At 39.0% G+C, this 18,720-nt stretch overlaps 1 protein-coding gene across 17 annotated transcripts in view; it reads left to right on the top strand.

Moving 5' to 3' along the window:
* Nucleotides 1-18,720, top strand: part of ENOX2 (ecto-NOX disulfide-thiol exchanger 2) — a 259,106-nt gene that overhangs the window by 183,178 nt on the left and 57,208 nt on the right. For 16 of the 17 annotated variants that reach the window (XM_014852950.3, XM_014852953.3, XM_070501969.1 and 13 more), the window contains one exon: nucleotides 9,534-9,668. The exons of the other annotated variant lie outside the window; for it this stretch is intronic. In XM_014852950.3, coding sequence (XP_014708436.1) covers nucleotides 9,572-9,668 — 97 coding nt within the window. In that variant the 5' untranslated portion in view covers nucleotides 9,534-9,571. The remainder of the gene's footprint in view (nucleotides 1-9,533; nucleotides 9,669-18,720) is intronic. 17 annotated transcript variants of the gene reach the window in all.

Here is an 18,720-nt window from a genome sequence, read left to right as displayed (position 1 = left end):
TACCGCTCATAAGGAGATAAAGTCCCTGCTTGTCCTAATAGTGTCATCTTCCTCAAGCTGCCTGGGAGCCTTGTCTTGCAAAAGCCCCTGTCAGTTCTCTCACCCTGCATAGGCATGATGCAAGCTGTGGCGTCACTGCTGGTGACGTCTGTGATCTGAGAGAGAGTGGGATGTGCCTGGGGCTTCAGTGCATTGTTCACACACAGTGATGGATTGTTAATTTTCAAAGAAAATGAAGAGGGATTCAAAATAACACCTGCAACATGCAATATATTGCTTCATGAGCAATAAATACCAAACAGAAGATAAAACCTTGAGCCTTAGGCTTAATGCAGACCCAAAACATGATTTATCCTACTATTTCCTTTCCCTTAGCCAGAGCACAGAAAGCACAATGTTATTCAGTTCTAGGACACCCAATCCTGCCCTTGTGCCATAATCTTATACAACAAATACTTCTTGAGTGCCTACTGTATGCAAAGTCCCGTGTGATATGCTAGAGATGGGACTTTCTTCTGTGTTTCATGCAAGCATTTTCTAAACTTCTCTCTCTTCCTTTTGTCATGGTATTCCTAGTGCTATTCCCAGAACCATTCTCTAAACAGTACTCCATCAGCCTTCCATGGCACCTGGCCTCCCCATCATGAGGATCATTTCTTTGTTGTGAAGAATAAAAGTAACCACACTGGGGCCGGCCCGGTGGCATAGTGGTTAAGTTTGCACACTCTGCTTTGGTGACCCAGGGTCCACGGGATCAGATCCCGGGCATGGACCTGCACACCACCCATCAAGCCATGCTATGGTGGCGTCCCATATACAAAGTAGAGGAAGATTGGCACAGATGTTAGCTCAGGGATGATGTTCCTCAAGCAAAAGGGGAAGATTGGTGACAGATGTTAGGTCACCAATCTTCCTCACCAAAAAAAAGTAACCATGCTAAAAATGTTAATAGACTCTGTGAGGGGTGGGCAATCAGATTAGTCTTAGCACAGTGGCATAAGGGAGTAGGGCATAAATAAACTGCAGAAGTTGGGATTGGCTGCACATGTAATAGATGGAAAGGGATTGTCAAGAAGCTAGAGATATAAGGCACTCTTCGGTAAGAACACACTAAAATTGCTTCAATAGAACATGGTTTCTGAACCGTGGCACTATTGACATTTTGGGTCAGATAATTGTTTGTTGTGGGGGACTGTCCTATACAGTGTAGGATATTTACCAGTATCCCTGGCTTCTATCCACTAGATGTCAGTAGCACCTCCCAGCCCTCAGTGGTGACAACCAAAGATGTCTCCAAATACGTCCCCTGGTGGGGGCAAACTTAGCCCCAGTTAAGCACAACTGCACTAGATGACCCAGGGAGCAGCCATCTGTATAGTGATGAGCTCTATAGCCCTCCCAGCTCCAATATTCTATAACTTTATGACTTCCCTAGTTTAGCAGAGTGGTTAAGAGCATGAATTGTGGAGCCAGACTGCCTGGATTTGAATCCCAGCTCCACTACAAGCTAACCGTATGAACATCAACAGGTTGTTTAACCTCTCTGTTTCTGTCACCTCATCAGTAAAATGAGGATAATGAGAGGTCCTACTTTATAGAGTTGTTATAAGTTTTAAATTAATGTACATAAAGTGCCTAGAACAGTGTGCAGCACATAATAAGTATTAAGTGTTAACCAGTATTAGTCTTGTTATGATTACTATCATTAACACTATTATTTACCATTTATCTAAATCCTGGTATGTTCCAGAGGTCTGATGTTTCACCCAGCTTTGGACCACTATCTTCCTTCTGCAGAAATGACTAGGGAGCTAAGTCTACCATTCAGGACTACACAATGCAGAGATTTTTTTGGCTGTGGGTCTATGAAATGCCCATCGCAGGCAAGCCCCACTTTGTACAATTGCTGACTTCTTGCAGAGTTCACTTATTTAAAAGCACACTTATTGGCACATACTTTGAGCTAATCACTGTAGAATATACAAAAGTAAATGAGGTTTATGTCCTCTTCCCTCAGGAACTAACAAATATGGCTGCTGCACACACATTTATTTTAGTAAATTTAATTACCTTAAATTCCCAAAGAAATTCCAGTCAGTTCCTTCTTAACCATGAAGAATTTATCTGTGATGTAAATTATCTCCCCATCTCCAGATTTATCTTTCTTAAAGTTTGTATTTCTGTAATTGTGATTTTCTTGTGTTATCAGCGTGTTAGAATTATATACTTCAATTAATACTTCAAATTATCACCATTTTATTTATCTTCCTCTCTCTCGCTGTTAAAAATGTTTAATATTCAATCTCAGAAGAAAGCCACCAAAAGAGATTTTATCTTAATACAAGAACAGAGTAGTAGCCCATTCTAAGTAGCTTGGCACCTGCTTCTGGGAAGAAGAATGTCTGTGCAGGACTCTCTTACATATACTCATATATTTCCTCATTCATTTATTTAAAATAGTTTATCGAACATCTACTCTATGTCAGACATGGTTTATAGGCACTGGGAATAACAAGAAGGAATAAGGGATTCCAGAGTCTACGAGGAGAGACAGACATGGAAAGAGATGATAAAAATATAATGTAGTAGGGGCTATTGTAATGTGTTCAGTGAGCTAGGGGAGCACAGAAAGTAAAGGGCTTCTTTGGGAGAGAGTTCAGTGTGATGGAGAAGACTGTGGGCATCGGCATCAGAGCTGCCTGGGTTTGTATTCTTGTTCTGCCACTTATTAGCTGTGTGATATTGAGCTGATTACTTAAACTCTCTGTGCCTGTTTCATTATTTGTATAATGTATTGTAATAATTCATATATATACTGTGTCTCTCAGTAGACTTTGAGCCCTTCAAGGGCTGGGAGTACTTCATCATCGTCTTCTTAACTATTCCCATGTTATTATTATCACTTACCAGGTGCACAATATGAGCCAGAAGCCATACTAAATTCTTTACCCACATTATCTAATTTAATCTTCAACAAACCCGTAAGGTAGATACTATCATTTTCCTAATTTTGTAGCTTGCGTTTTTCTCATCAAACCCAGTTCTCTATTCAGAGCACTTATCACAATGTGTAATTATTTTATATTTATTTGTATTTTAATATCTCCCTCCTGCACTAGAGTGTTAGAGTCATAAGACCAAGGATGAAGCCTTTTTGACTCACCATAATGTCTTCAATATCTAGAATGATGCCTGACACATAGAAAATGTTCAATGAACAGACAGTAAATATGAAAGGAAGGCTGGAAGGCAGGCTGGCAAGAAGAGAAGAAAGGAAAAAAAAGAAAGATAATGAGTAGATTACAGCTACTAAGTAGTAGAACTAAACTCGAGCCCAGAGCCGTCTGATTCCCAAATCCATCCTCTCGATCACTAAGCAGGATTGCTTCCTACTCTTAACACACTTTCAATAGACGTTTGTTGACAAAATCCTCTCCTCAACTTTGCACAATACTGGGTAACAAAATTACAGCAAGCATGACAACCAACTGGACATAAGAAAGAGAATTATAGGAGAGTAATTTGTCAGAGAAGGAGACCATTTGTCTTAAAAAAAGAACGCGATTGGCGAGCTGGCACCAACATACTGAACTTATTTCACAGAAAATAAAGAAAACGTTTGAAATAATTAACTCCACTACAGGATAGGTGTATTACAGAATGTGTGTGCCTGTGTGCCTGCATGTGTGTGTGTGTGTGTGTGTGTGTGTATTGTCTTCAAGATCAAATAACTTTGACAGTAATTGACTAATCAGGGAAGCATAAACAATAAAAAACAGATGGCAATGATTTGATAGTTATGGAGTGATACCAAGTTAAAGTGGATGATCACTTCCAAATCTTTTGTTCTTTTGATGCTAATGAACTCTTGTTCCAAAATGCCATGTCTTCAATCTACTTACCTGGAAGGCACTCATTCACAACCACTCTACAACCTGTGATCTCTTGAGGAATCGCCACACAAGCACACAGGCAGAACAGAGAACCAGAATAGCAGGACATGTTCTTCAGACTTGGGTGAGGTATTCTGAAGACCATTTGACAACCACAAGGACTTGCCTTCTGAATATTCTTGGCCACTGCCAGTGAGTGTAGAACTCATGAGAAAATGAGCAATCTCTTCCTTTAGTGAAGTGAGACTACTTTTATAAAACACTTAAGGAAATTGCTAGATATCCATTTTTAGTCTGGAAAGTGAATCAGGCCAGGAATTAACTTTTCCACCATTAAGTGATGATTCGGAACAGATGTTTAACACAGCATGTTTTGTTAGTGCAGACCTTAAATCCATATTGCTGCCAGAGAGAGGTGATCATCTGGTATTTTTCATTGAAAGTAAAAATTTACAAGCTTGTTTAGATTTGTAACTATGCCTATATGGGAAAAAGATTATAGCTAATGAGATCAAACTGAATTATTAGTTGGGTGCTTCTATCCCTGGTTATAACTCTAAGTAAATTCCTACATTTAAACTCAGTTGTTCTCGAGAGAGAGAACCAGTTTAGCAATTGTCATCCCTTTTAAGACAATTTATCATTCTGAAAAGGTATACAAATAATCAATGATTGTCATTGCCTAGATTGCTTATTGTGCCCCAAATCAATGTAAGTTGATTTTCTTTATTCATTCATTCAAATATTTCTTGAATACCTACTTTATACCAGACACTGAACTAAGAAATGGAGAAAGAAAGATACCTAAAACCCAGTCCCTGACCTAAAGGAGCATGCAGGCTAGCAGAAGAGAGACATGTCTCCAATAACTGTAATTCAAGGCAGTCAATGGTAAATGTTCGCTTGTTCTTGCCTCCTGGAATGCTTTTCAACCCTATTCCTCCCTTTACTATGTGGAGGAAAATCCTGTTTCTCCTTAAAGTCCCATTTCAAATGATTCTTTCCTGGTGAAGGGTTCCCTGGCATTTCTCATCCCCCTACCCCCCCACCCCAAGCACATACATCCAAACCCATTCCCACAGATTTAATTACTCCTTCTCTGTTCCAATAGCACTTTACTCATAGTTTTATTACAGTACTTATTACAATAATTTGTATTTGGTTGTTTACGTGTCATGCCGCTCACTGTGTTTTGAGTTCTTCTGGAGCAGCAAGTGAGTTTGGTTCATCTCTGTATTCCTAGTCACTAGCACACAACTTGGTGTATAGTAAGACAATAAAAGTTTGGTTTGGGGAAAAGGAGTGAGAGAATAAGCAAACATATAAAAATCGAATTCTGGATAAAGTGTTATGATAACACATAGAAGAGAGTAATTAATTCCAATGAGGTGGCTTCACCTACAAGGTGGCATTTGAGATGACCCTTGAAAAATGAGTAGGATTTGACAGGTGGAGATGGGTGGTGGAGGAGGGAAGGGACATGAGAAGGCAGAACTCCTTAAGAATTTAAGAACCAAATTCACTGTAGCAAAATAATGCTGTTAATTACACATTGTCCTTATCTGTTCATGTAAACAAGCCTAGCAAGAACTCTACCTGCTAACATTTTTACAGGCAATTTGAATTAATATCTATTTTGAAAATAGTAATACTCTGCTATCCTTTAAAAAAATTGATAATTTAGATAATTCTCTCCCCTCCCCGCAAAATTAGTCCAGGGTTTGGCTAGGTTGGTACATTGTAAATTCTCATTCTTTGATCTCGGAATTCTTTATTGAGAATAATTCCTGATTCTCTTATATTTCCCAGGACTGCAGAGTCAATGAGTAGCCAAACCATTGTAAGAAATTAGTTTTGGCATTGGGGCCCAGTCCTTCTAAACCTAGCTGTTTCCTCTGGGAATCATTCTCCAGCCACTAGAGAAAATCAGAGTGCAGACTCAGTGATCTCTAAAGGTCCCTTCCAGCTAAGGCATTTCCTAAATCTTGTCTCCCCTGGCTGGAGATTGGGAGTTCCGATGACCCTAATAATCACTATATAAACTCTTGACCCAAAGGATATTTGATGCCCCATATTTGTTTTCTTGATAATATTTACAAGCAGTCTATTTCTAGCCTTCTAATATGCCTTCATGGGAGTGCACTGAAAACTGGATGTGAGAACTAGAGTTCCTACAGATGGAAAAATCACCAGTTCTGAAATGTGACTTCTGACTGCAGTAACAAATGCTGAGGGCCATCAATCACTCTGTGTGTGTGGTGAGGGAGGGTGTCTGTGTGTGTGGTTTATGGAGAGGAGGCGTAGGCAGCATAGAAAAATAATAAAAACTAATATTTCAAAAGTAATGCTTTTGGACATTTGCATTTGCTTGTTCTGACCAATCAGTGACCAAAATAGCACTTGTATAAATAACTCAGCCAAGGATCATCCCTGATGTTGCCAGGTTGGAAGGATGTGATAGACGTTAGCAAGCTACTATTAGAACAGAGTTGCCTTTGGAGGTATAATTGGCAGGAGTACCTACTGGGAGGTAGGGGAAAAGCCATGGAAAGTTTTTCCTATGGAAATTAGTAGTCAGAGGGAAATTTCCCCAAATAAAAGTCTCTTTGTGTTCAGATGACTTATGACTACCTCTCTCCCAACTGTGCAGTATATACATTCACATGCATATATAACCCACTTCAATGTCTTTGCTTATGTTATCCCTACTTCTGAAATGTTTTTCCCCTCTTCTTTACCTATACAATAGCTACCCATCACTCAAGACATGTTGTATAGAAATCTGGCCCATTCCTTCAAATCCTATCTTTTCGATAAAGCATTTCCCACCTACCCCAGCCACAATAGTTCTTCATTCCTTAAACTTCAGTAAAATTTCTTGTCTATACCATTCAAGTCTTTCATTGTTTCCTAATTGTTTAGTTGGAGATAGTAAAGCATAGTGGCTAAAAGTACACATCTTATGTTATCTTGGGCAATATATATGACCTTTCAAAGCCTCTCATCTGTTAAATGGAGATATAAATAGTCCCTATCTTATAGGGTTGTTTTGAAAGTTTAATGGTTCTAATGTATGCCAGGTGCTTTACCTAGCATATGATGTGTACAATAATTAGTGATAATAGTAATAATCATCACCATGATCATTGGTCTCTTCAATTAGATTATATAACCTTTGAAGGCAGAGACTATGTCTCCTATCTACTTATTCTCTGGTGTCCCTGTAAGCCCCCAAAATACTCAATTGGCTAATTTGATGTCTCTTGATTATGTGTCCAGCTCTATTCAATAGTATTGCCTCAAAGATAGGAAATTACATCAGGAATATAATTTTTATTGCTACTCTGGAAACCCTTGGATGTTTTGTCTTGGTTTTCATGCATGAGTAGTTTGGATGGATGCTGCTGAAGTAATCATATACAACTAGACGATGACAAGAATCGGAAACCTCTTAATCATCCCAAGCTCCTGTGGTGTGTATGCTTGAAAAAAATCCAGAAAACTCTGATGAACAAAATCAAAGAACCAAATAAATGGAGAGATATTTCATGTTTATTCATAGGAAGACTCAATATTGTCAAGATGTCAGTTCCTCCCAAGTTGATTCAATGCAATTCCAATCAAAATCCAAGCAAGCAATTTTGTGGATATCAACAAACTGATTCCAAAGTTTATATGAAGAGACAATAGAGCCAGAATAGCCAGCACAATATTGAATGAGAACAAAGTTGGAAGAATGATGCTACCCAACTTCAAGACTTACTACAAAACTACAGTAATCAAGACAATGTGGTATTGGTGAAAGAATAGACAAATAGATCAATGGAATAGAAGAGAGGGCCCAGAAATAGACCCTCAAAAATACAGTCAACTGATCTTTGACAAAGGAGCAAATGCAATACAAGGTAGCAAGATAGTCTCTTCAACAGATGTGCCAGAACAACTGGACATCCACATGCAAAAAAAGCAATCTAGACACAGATCTCATACCCATCACAAAAATTAACTCAAAGTGAATCATAGACCTAATGTGAAATATAAAATTATAAAACTCCTAGAAGATAACATGAGGAAACTTAGATGACCTTGAATATGATGATGACTTTTTAAATACAGCACCAAAGACATGTCCATGAAAGAAATTATTGATAAGTTAGACTTCATTACAATTAAAATCTTCTGCTCTACAAAAGACAATGTCAAGAGAATGAGAAGACAAGCCACAGACTGAGAGAAAGTATTTGCCAAATACACATCTGATAAAGGACTGTTAGCTAAAATGCACAAAGAACTCCTAAAACTCAACAATGAGAAAACAGAAAACCTGATTAAAAAATGGGCCAAAGACTTTAATAGACATCTCACCAAAGAAAATATACAGATGGCAAATAAGCATATGAAAAGATTCTCCACATACTATGTCATCAGGGCAATGCAATTAAAACAACAATGAAATACCACTACACACCTATTGGAATGGCCAGAATCCAAAACACTGACAACACAAATGCTGGTGAGGATGTGGAGCAACAGGAAATCTCATTCATTGCTAGTAGGAATGCAAAATGGTACAGCCACTTTGGAAGACAGATTGACGGTTTCTTACAAAACTAAATATGCTCTTACTATATGATCCAGTGATTGCGTGGCGTGGCATTTACCCAAAGGAGTTAAAAAACTTATGTCCACACAAAAATGTGCACAAGGGTGTTTATAGCAGTTTTATTCATAATTGACAAAATTTGGAAGCAATCAAGATGTCCTTCAGTAGGTGAACAGATAAATAAACTGTTGTACATCCAAACAATGGAATATTTTTCAGAACTAAAAGGAAATGAGTTATCAGCCATGAAAAGACATGGAGGAACCTTAAATGCATATTACTAAGTTAAAATAGCCAGTCTGAAAAGGCTGCCTATTGTACGAATCCAACTATATGACATTCTATAAAAGGCAAAACTATAGAGAGAGTAAAAAGATCAGGGGTTAGAGCGCTGGGAGGGATGAATAAGCAGAGCACAGAAGATTTTTAGGGTAGCAAAAATACTCTCTCTGATAGCATAATGATGGATACATATCATTATACATTTGTCCAAACCCATGGAATATACAACACCAAGAGTGAACCCTAATGTAAAGGATGGCTTTTGAGTGATTACGATGTGTCAATGTAGGTTCATCAGTTGTAACAAATGTACCACTCTGGTGGAGGATGTTGTTAATGGGGGAGGCTACGCATGTGTGGGAGCAGGGTGTATATGTGAAATCTCTGTACCTTCCCCTCCATTTTACTGTGAACCTAAAACTCCTCTTAAAAAAAAAGTCTTCATAAAAAAAAAAAAACAAGAGGGAAGGAATGGAGGGAGGGGAGAGCATGGGGAGAGAGAGAGAGAGGGAGAAAGAGAAAGAAAGAAAGAAACACACTAAAATGCCATATGGTAAACTGCTTTCAAATTCTATGACTTCCTACCAGTTCAAGTATATTGTTTTAACCCTTGTAAAGAGCTGGAATTAAGGCCCTATCCACCACTTGTCCATCAGCCCAAATCTGTAAAGAGTTTACCAGAGTTTCCCTTGATAAGTAAACTAGATACTGTAATCTTAATAGAAAAAATTATTTTGCTTGTCATTTCTTTTTAGCTGATAATAGTAGAACTCTGAATGTGGATTCCACTGCAATGACACTACCTATGTCTGATCCAACTGCATGGGCCACAGCAATGAATAATCTTGGAATGACACCGCTGGGAATTGCTGGACAACCAATTTTACCTGGTATGCTATTTTTAATCAACTCACAAGTGTTTCTTTTTATTGACCATGTGGTAATAAATATAACAGTATGACACAATTTATTTTGAAGTTGACATTTACCAGATTCTGCCTAGAGTGTGCGTTTTTGTAATACGAGCTTTATGGACTGGGTGGCCAGTAGTTACTAGTATACTTCCTATTGCACTATGAGCAAGCTGGGGGTATATCTGATGCGGGATATGGTCATTGAACATTTAAATAGCTCATTGAAATAAGAGGCAACAGAATTTGGCAAGGAATTACAAAGCTTGTCCAGTTTTATAGATTTCTTAGAGGAGGCAAATAAACAGCAGCTGGAATGAGAACTGACTTAGACATCCCCAAAATCTTAGATTCCTAAAGGGGAGGAACGGAGATGGTGGGGAACATCTCAAAGACTATTGTTAACATTGAATAACTGTTCATATTTTTTTAAACAATGTAACCTGTAAGAGAATGGGCACGGTGTACCAAATATATTTTCGCTAAAGATAAAATTAGAAGAAAAATGCCACAGCATCTGAAAAGTTTAGTTTAGACACAAAAAAAAGCTTCCTGTAGTGTCAAAGCTATAAAACATTAAAATAAGTTTGTGAAGACATTAGGGAATTGCCATCTCAGGAAACCTGGGCTGCTTTTTAAATATCCTAAACCATTTAATTAATGTTCATTTAATTGTGATCCTACTTAAAAGCATGACAGGACCAGGCCAATCCAGGACCTCGCTACTCAAATGTGGTCTGCATAACCTGGGAGTTAAGAATCCCAGAATCTCAGGCCACAGGACAGATGTACTGAATCAGAAGCTACATTTTAACGTGATCCCCAGGTTATTCACAAGCACATTAAAGATGAGAAACAGATCTAGGGTGATGCTACTTTGTTGTGCCATTCATTTATATAATTAGCTAACCCCACCCCCCCAAAAAATAATTTCACAATTCCAGCCCAGATTTTGAATCCTTCTATGTTATAATGGGGGTGAGGTAGGGTAAGCAATGATACTTAATAATAAATTAAGAAATGTTATTACGTTGAAAACTAGGAAAGAAGCATAAAAGCAGCGAAGCATAAAGAAAAAATGATACGTGAATGAGAAATGGGTGGAGAAAAAAGGAGCTGGGATTCTATATGTGGCAAAGGCAAAAAACTGTCCCACCACACTGTAACTTATACTATGGACTGCAGTCAACTAGACTGCATCCTACTCCATTACACCGACAATAATTGAAATGAGCAACCAGGGATCCTTTGAGGGCTAGAATGATTGGACCATGGATCTCCTTCGGTTTTAAATGACTAGTGGGGCCAATCTGGGATCAGCGGGTGTTATGACAGGAGCCCTTATTAATAGTGGTTAAGAGCTCAGACTCTGGACAATCTGGCTGACTTCCAAGCCTATTTCTTTCACTACTTCATCTTGGATAGTTAAATATCTTCTATGAGACTCAATTTCCTCATTCATAAAATCAAACTAACAGTACCTAACCTGAAGCTTGTTGTGATAATTAAATTGTGCTCAGCACAATGCCTGGCACATAGTTAGTGCTCAAACATGTTGGCTATTAAAATACCTTAAAGATCATTATTAATATATTTCTTATAGACATTTCTAAATAGGCTTTTCAGCTTTTCTTCGTTATTTCATTATAATAAAATTTAAACCAAAATATTCTATATTATTTTATAGCTCCATATGGAGTGGTCCCAAGTCACAATCTCTTATAGTCTAGAGTGACCAGACAATCTGGTTTGGCTTAAATAGTGTCAGTTTATGGAAATCTGAACTATATGGGTATATGTTCCAGGAAAAATCTTGAAGCCAGATCTGCTCTAATGCCAGGAGACTAAATGTTAGCTTATATCATATTGTTTGGAAATTATCACCTCTAAACATAAATCTATGTTCACAAAGTACTCTTCAATGCTTAGCCACCCGTCTATAATGTAGAGCAAAAAAGGCCTAACACTGAGAGTAAAAAATCATCCAAGCCATCATTACAGGCCCAGAGCTTGCACTGGGGTCAATAATCGGCCTAAAAAATTGGGGTTGATTTTCTTAACAGTAGCTCAGAGGGCTATTTCTGCAGAGACAGTACCTTGCTTAGTATTTAACAACACAAGCCTCAAAGATAGACTGCACTTGGGTTTGAATCTTTGCTCTACCACTTGCTAGCTATGTGACCTTGCACAAGTTACTTGACTTTTCTGTACCTCAGTTTCTTCATCTGTAAAATGGGGATAGATAGGTATAGTATCTACTTCATAGGATTTCTGTGGAGATTAAATAAAATGCTTAGCACAATGCTTGGCATATAATAAGCAGTCCATAAAGGTTAACTGTCATCATTATTGTTACTGTTAGTAGTACTATATGCTCTTTAAGGTAAAGGAAATGCTAACATATTTCCTTCAAATAGCTGCTAAGCTGCCACTTAAATTGAAAGTATTTGGGTGCCGTTCCACTACTGCCAGCTCCAATGACTGTTCTTCACGTCCACCTCCCACCGGCCATCTGAAACTTCAAGAGTCATTTTATTTTCTACCTCTATCCTTCTTTGCCTACATCTTGTTTTCTTAAGGACTGTGAAGAAATGGCTTCCCAGGGTCCCCTTCAACCTTGTGATTCAGTGATTGCTCAGCTATGCTCTAGGAAAACTTACTTGACTTTTTAGAAACCAGGTCTTCGGAATACTGGTATTTAGTTCAGTAGTGCCCTTCTAGTCTTAAAAGTTCAAGGGGCAATAGCATTGAGCTAAGACATACTTGTAAAGCTGTGTTTAAAATCACTTGAGTTTTGTGTGAACTGACTTTTCTCTTGTCTGTATTATTTTAGGAAGGCAGTTTAACCATTGAGATTAGAACGTGAGTTCTGGATCAAGAGTGCCTAGGTTCAAATAAATCCCTGCTCCGCCATTAAGTAGCTAATGTTACCATTGGCAAGTTACTTAACGTCTCTATGCCTCAGTTTCTTCATCTGCAAAGCAGATAATAATAGCACCCTCAGTCATAGGGTTATTGTGAAGATTAATGAGGTAACACATGTAAAGTCTTAGAATGATACATGGCTCACAGTAATTCCTCCATGAACTTAGCTATTATTATTATTCTTTCAAGTTCACATCTGATATATGGCTCACAACAAGTTGAATTATGGCTCATTTGTATTCTCAACAACAGTGAAGGATAATGAATGCAGAGGTGAAATTTTTCCCTGGAGAAGCACCGGACAATGGCAGGTGAAGAGAAGAGTGTCTGATTGTGCTGATGATTGCTCCCTGTAAATCTGGTGACGTGTCCACAGAAACGGAAGGTTGGCACCACACTCCAGTGTTGCCAAGGTTTGGGGAACACAGTGCCTTCTATCTTTATTATGTAATATTTTAACTGAATGGGATGCCTCTAATCCTTCCCCCACCCCCCAAGATTCCTTAAAATGGAAAAGACAGCAGATGAGCCACATGTAACTGTTCCCTCAGGTTACCCACTGATGGCTCAGTGATTCAGCTACTTTCTGCCCCTTAGGAGGTTTCCTACTGAGCCAACAAACTTTTCTTTGTCCTGTCTCATCTGGCCTGTAACAATAGAAAATGCTTTTAGCATTGATGAAAAACAAATGATACATAAGCTTCCTTGACTTCCCCTAGAGAGCTCAAATCCATCCTGTCATGGAAGCTGAGTCCTTTGGACACATACTTGTCATCATGGCGATGTCTGACTTATTATGTTCATTGAGTGGGGAGCAGAGACAGGCTAGCTCTGGGGTTTGGTGTGGAGCTCCCTTTCCTCTAACATAGTGTTTTGTACAGCTGCTATTCAATCCAGTTAATCCAAAATGATGGCAGATTAGGAGGTCCCCTCTGGCTGGCAGCTGTCTTTCTTGCAAGAGTATTTGCTTTTCCAAGCTGGTCAAATGAGACTAATGTTTTCACGTGAAGAGAGGTACCAAAAAGAGTCAGACCTTCTGTTTAAGGAGTATTGTTCTGCTCATCATCCCAGATGAATCCAAGGGTGGACCCATTAAGGTGTACTCATTAAATACTGTGTGCTGCTTCCTTTATTTTCCCCTCAATTAAAATATCCTTAGCATGTAAATGTGGTGCCTGTGAAGTCCCAATGGAAGAGAAGAGTCTATCATTATGGTGTCTCCACTGTATTGACTATGCCACCTCCATAATGAGAGATGTTGGAAAATATGGACTCATGGATGTTATTCCCACAGCAAGACCTTGCCCATCTATAGGCATTATCATTCTTAAGGAGGCAGTTCTCTCTATACCCAGCAGGCCAACTCTGATGGAAACAGAAAAAAATGAGGATGCATGACACATGACAGGCCACTGTTCTACAAGCTTCTCAAGGAGGCTCAGACTTGGGTTTCTATTATTTCTAATATTTTCCACAAATAGAATGTGCCTTCAGTGGCAGATAAGGTTGAGATCTTGAGAAAGGAGAGCACTGTTCATTATCATGTGGACACTTCACTGAAAGGCAGTGATATGTAAAACACTGTACCAAAAAGAACTGATGTCTCTTCAAAACAAGCTTGAATCCTACATAGTGATAGTAATCTGAGGGCTCTTCACGGAAACTATTATGAAGAGTGGCCAAGTGAGACCATTTATTCGTTCATTCATATAAGAAGTAATTACTAAGGCCTGCTGTATGCAAGGTACTTCAAGAAGCCCTGGGGATAAAGCAATCAACAAAAAAGAGGAAGATGCTTGCCCTCGTTATGACTCCAGTACTTTTAGAACCCCCATATTTTCTCCTTAATAAAATCTGTTCTCATCTATGAGGTGCCTCTTGACTGACAGCAGCTCAAAGGCTTCCCATCTGTTTTGTCCATTTGTGCTTTTATTTACCCATCTATTTGTTAAAAATATATTGAGTTAGGTCAAGGGGATCGAAACTGGGCTTGGCTCAATCCTCGCCTTTGAACCCGGAATCCAGTGGCAGAGGCAGCAAAGTCAATATCACTATACCACAATGTAGCAAGTGTCATAGTAGAAATATGTAGAAAAGTATTGTTTTAGCCTGGGTAGGATGAGGGGGAGTGCCAGATAGGCCATGGTGGTCAGGGAAGGTTCACAGAAGTGATAACATTTGAGCTCAGTGTCCGGGGATATGTAGGTATGTGTGAGATGAAAAAAAAGAACCAAGGACAGTCCAGGCAGAGGAAATGGTGCATCAGTGACTGGAAGGTGTGCAAGAGTATACAGTATGGGGACAATGGTTAAATACTGACTTGAATTACGTTACCTCATTCCACAAACGCTTTGAGGCAACTTATAAGAAAGATTACAATAAAAGAGAAAAATTACAAGTAAAATAAACAAGCATCTAGGAAAATATAAATGAGACTAGAAGGTGAAGACCAGGTGGGGAGGTTAATTAGAATTCAGATGTGCAGGTCATAGGAACCCATGGAGTTTCTAAAGTTGAGCTGCACCTGTGACCAGATAGCCAAAACAAAAAGGGAAACCTGATCAGTCATACAATTTGCATTTTCCATGAAGAGAAAATATACCAATCCGGGGGAGAGGTCAGACGTTTCATGGGCCTCAACACTTTTGTGTGTGTGTTTGACATTTTAGTTCGGAGAGAATTTTTCATAGGGAGCTTCACATATAGGAGTGCACACTAAGTGAGGTAGTTGAATGATCTCTAAAGCCCAAACACTGGTGCATAGCCCAGGACCCGTCAATATTACTTTCCCTAGTTTGCTGCAAAATGTAAAAACTAAAAATATAGTGAATTTTTCATGAAGGTAAATTTGCTCAATTGAAAGAGCTATTCTTTATTCTGAAATTATAGACTTCCTATATTTTTGGTTTTAAAACGTTCTGTCTTTTATGAACTGTGTGAATAGTACATTGGTTAGTTTCTGTTATTTTTTCCCCACATCTTTTCTTTGCAAATTAAGAGGTTGGCAACCTTAAATATGTGTATTTATATAATTTTATTTTATTCATCTCTAAAATCCATAAATTTTGGAACCACAATTGTAGTGTGCAATGTCCCCACTAATGCCCCTCCAAAAGTGTTCACAGCATCCCTGGATGAGAAGCGAGGGCGTGACCCTGAATCTGTCAAATGTTCTAACAAGGCGAGAGCACAGTGTAAATAAACAGGAAGGAGTAGGGGGAAGGTGGGCTAGAAAGGTAGATATTTGCAAAAACTTACATTAAAGAAATAAAGCTTCATTGGTGGCAATTTGGGTTCAAAGTGGAGACTTATTGGAGAGTCTTTGTGAACTGAAATTATGACACAGAACCCACCCAAGCCCAGTTTGCTACCTTGTTTGCCGTTGTACATGAGCCAGGCCCTGCCACAGTTTTATAGCTGGCCTGAAACAAGGATTGAGATGATCTTCTGGGGAAGCAGGGCAGATGTTGGTAGAATTTGAGAGTCATTGTACAACAACTTGGAAACTTCTGCTCTGTTTCCAAGAGGGCTAGTGATAAGTCCAGGATCATCTTGCAGCTCAGCCAGGCTGTCCTTAGAAATCTGTGTTCTCTCTTCAGGTTGGCTGCCTGAAAAGTCTTTTCAAGGATCTACATAGAGAGGAGGCAGTCAGGACCATAGTAGGTTAAAATTTCTCCATACCCAGGTATAATTCTTAATTTTACAGTGAATTTTGTAGGAACGCTAAAGAAATAGCGATAATGTATTCAGAAATATATACCTGAATTGAAATAATAATTTTCTATAAAATAACTGAATTGTGCATATATAATTAGATCCTATTGGGAACACTTATTTTAGACTAATCTATGGTTGCATTTCAATGGTTTTACTGTGAGTGCAAACTACTTCCTGGTACTCAAAGGGTCTCTGGAACACCTAAAAGATTGGAAATGCCTTTATAGGCCTGGGGGGAATGAGTAGGGAGAAGTCACTAAGTGCAGGGACAGCCTTTCTGAGGGTACGAAGGGGCTTCCAGCCAGCCAGAATCAGGGTCTAATTCTGAAAAAGCAAGCAAGATAGTAAATATGTCACCTCCTACCTTTGCCTACCTCCAGTTCATGCAGTGCCATAATTCCACCTTCTCCTGTGGGTCAAAGTTGAGACAAAAGATTTAAAACAGAGGTCTCTAAATTACCTAACACTGTGGCAATACATATATTGAATATCTCAACAGGAAATTCTAGGTGTAGAGATAAGCAACCCCAAGGTAGCCTCTTGTACGGGACTAATTGAAGGTCCGCTACAGGCTCAGTAGGTAGATACAGAGCTTAATCTGACAAGGAGCATCTTTTTTTCCTGTGGACCCATGGACTTTGTGGGAAGTGGTATAGACTGATGATTGAGAGCATGGTTAGTAAAAGCCACCTACTTTGTGGTGTTACTGTTTTATCTCTAGGAACTTGAATTTCCTCATCTGTAAAATAGGGAATAATAATACTGCCCATTCCTTACAATTGTTGTAAATACGACATACATCCGAAAAAAATAAAAATTAAAAAAATAAATAAAAAATTTTTAAAAAAAGAATTGTTGTGAAGATTAAGTGTGATCATGTGTTTAAAACCTGGACATTCATATGCACTCAATTAATGGGTAGTAGTATTATGGACACCACCACCCCACCCACCCCTGCTACAAAAGTGGAGGTTGCATTTTACAAGAAGAAAGCCAGTGTGAACTGACCTCCCAGAAAATACCAAAGGTTGAATCATAAAATTGGCTTGTGTGGTGTCTTTGTCAGACATCAAAGATGGGCAAAGCTCTAAGGTTTCTAGTATCTTGTAGACATCTGTAGTCTTAGTGTCAGTCATCTGGCCTTGTTCCAGCTGGCCCTTCCACACAGCAACAGTACAGTGACAACAATTGCTCAAGACAGTGGCTCTGGGGCCCTGCAAGGTCCCAAAGCACCTTTTCAATAAGCTGAAAAAAATCTTAGTCAGTCTAGTTGGACTGCTTATTGTACTTTCTATTTTCATTCTTTGAAAGTAACTAACTCTATTAACCAATCACACCCTCTCCCTAGGCATGTTGCTGCATGTTCTGCTTATCTATTGCTGTATGACAAACTACTTTATAACTTAGTGGCTTAAAAAATAATTCTTTTATTCTGTTTTAAGATTTTCTGGATCAAGAATTTTGGCAGGACTCAGATGGCTAATTCTTCTGTTCCGTATGATATCAACAGGGATGCCTCAGCTGTGGCAGGCTAGTCTGGAGGTTCCAAGACAACTTTACTCATACACACGGCATTTTGGCAGGGACAGATAAAAACGGTGGATTCAGCTGGATCCTTCCCATTCCATTTACTCTAAGACCATCCCCACGTGGTCTCTCCATCACAGTAGTTGGACGTGTTATATGGTTATTCAGAGCTCCCATAGCACATGTTCCTGGAAACAAGAAGTGGGAATTGTATTTCTCTTAAGGCCTGAGCCTAAAAACAGGCACAACATCCCTTCTGTCATATTCTATTGGTCAAAGCAGTTGTCGAGCCTGTCCAGATTCAAAAGGGAAGGAGGACATAGAACTCATTTCTTTTTTTGAGGAAGATTAGCCCTGAGCTAACATCCACCACCAATCCTCCTCTTTTTGCTGAGGAAGACTGGCCCTGAGCTAACATCCGTGCCCATCTTCCTCCACTTTATACGTGGGACGCCTGCCACAGCATGCCTTGCCAAGTGGTGCATAGGTCTGCACCCAGGATCTGAACCGGCACACCCTGGGCCACTGAAGCAGAACATGCAAACTTAACCACTGTGCCACTGGGCCAGCCCGTAGACCTCATTTCTTGGTGAGAGGAGTGTCAAAGAATTTGTATCCACCTTTAATCTGCCACACTAGGAAAAAAGAATTGTATGGAAGCATTTTGTTGTTCATCTGCCATGTTTTTCACCATACTTGCTTCAACTTATACCTACAATTAAATTAATTTGTTAAAACGATTGTCATACTACATTGAGAGGCAGTGTAGTGGTCAAGAGCATTAGAGTTAGACTAACCTGGATTTGAATCCTAGTTCTGCCTGTTACTGGCTGTGTAACCTTGGGCAAGTAACTAAACCCTT

The sequence above is a fragment of the Equus asinus genome, chromosome X (genome assembly GCF_041296235.1).
Source record: "Equus asinus isolate D_3611 breed Donkey chromosome X, EquAss-T2T_v2, whole genome shotgun sequence".
Taxonomy (NCBI): Eukaryota; Metazoa; Chordata; class Mammalia; order Perissodactyla; family Equidae; genus Equus; species Equus asinus.
The sequence above is the reverse complement of the archived record's forward strand: the minus strand, read 5'-3'. Positions and strand labels throughout refer to the sequence as shown.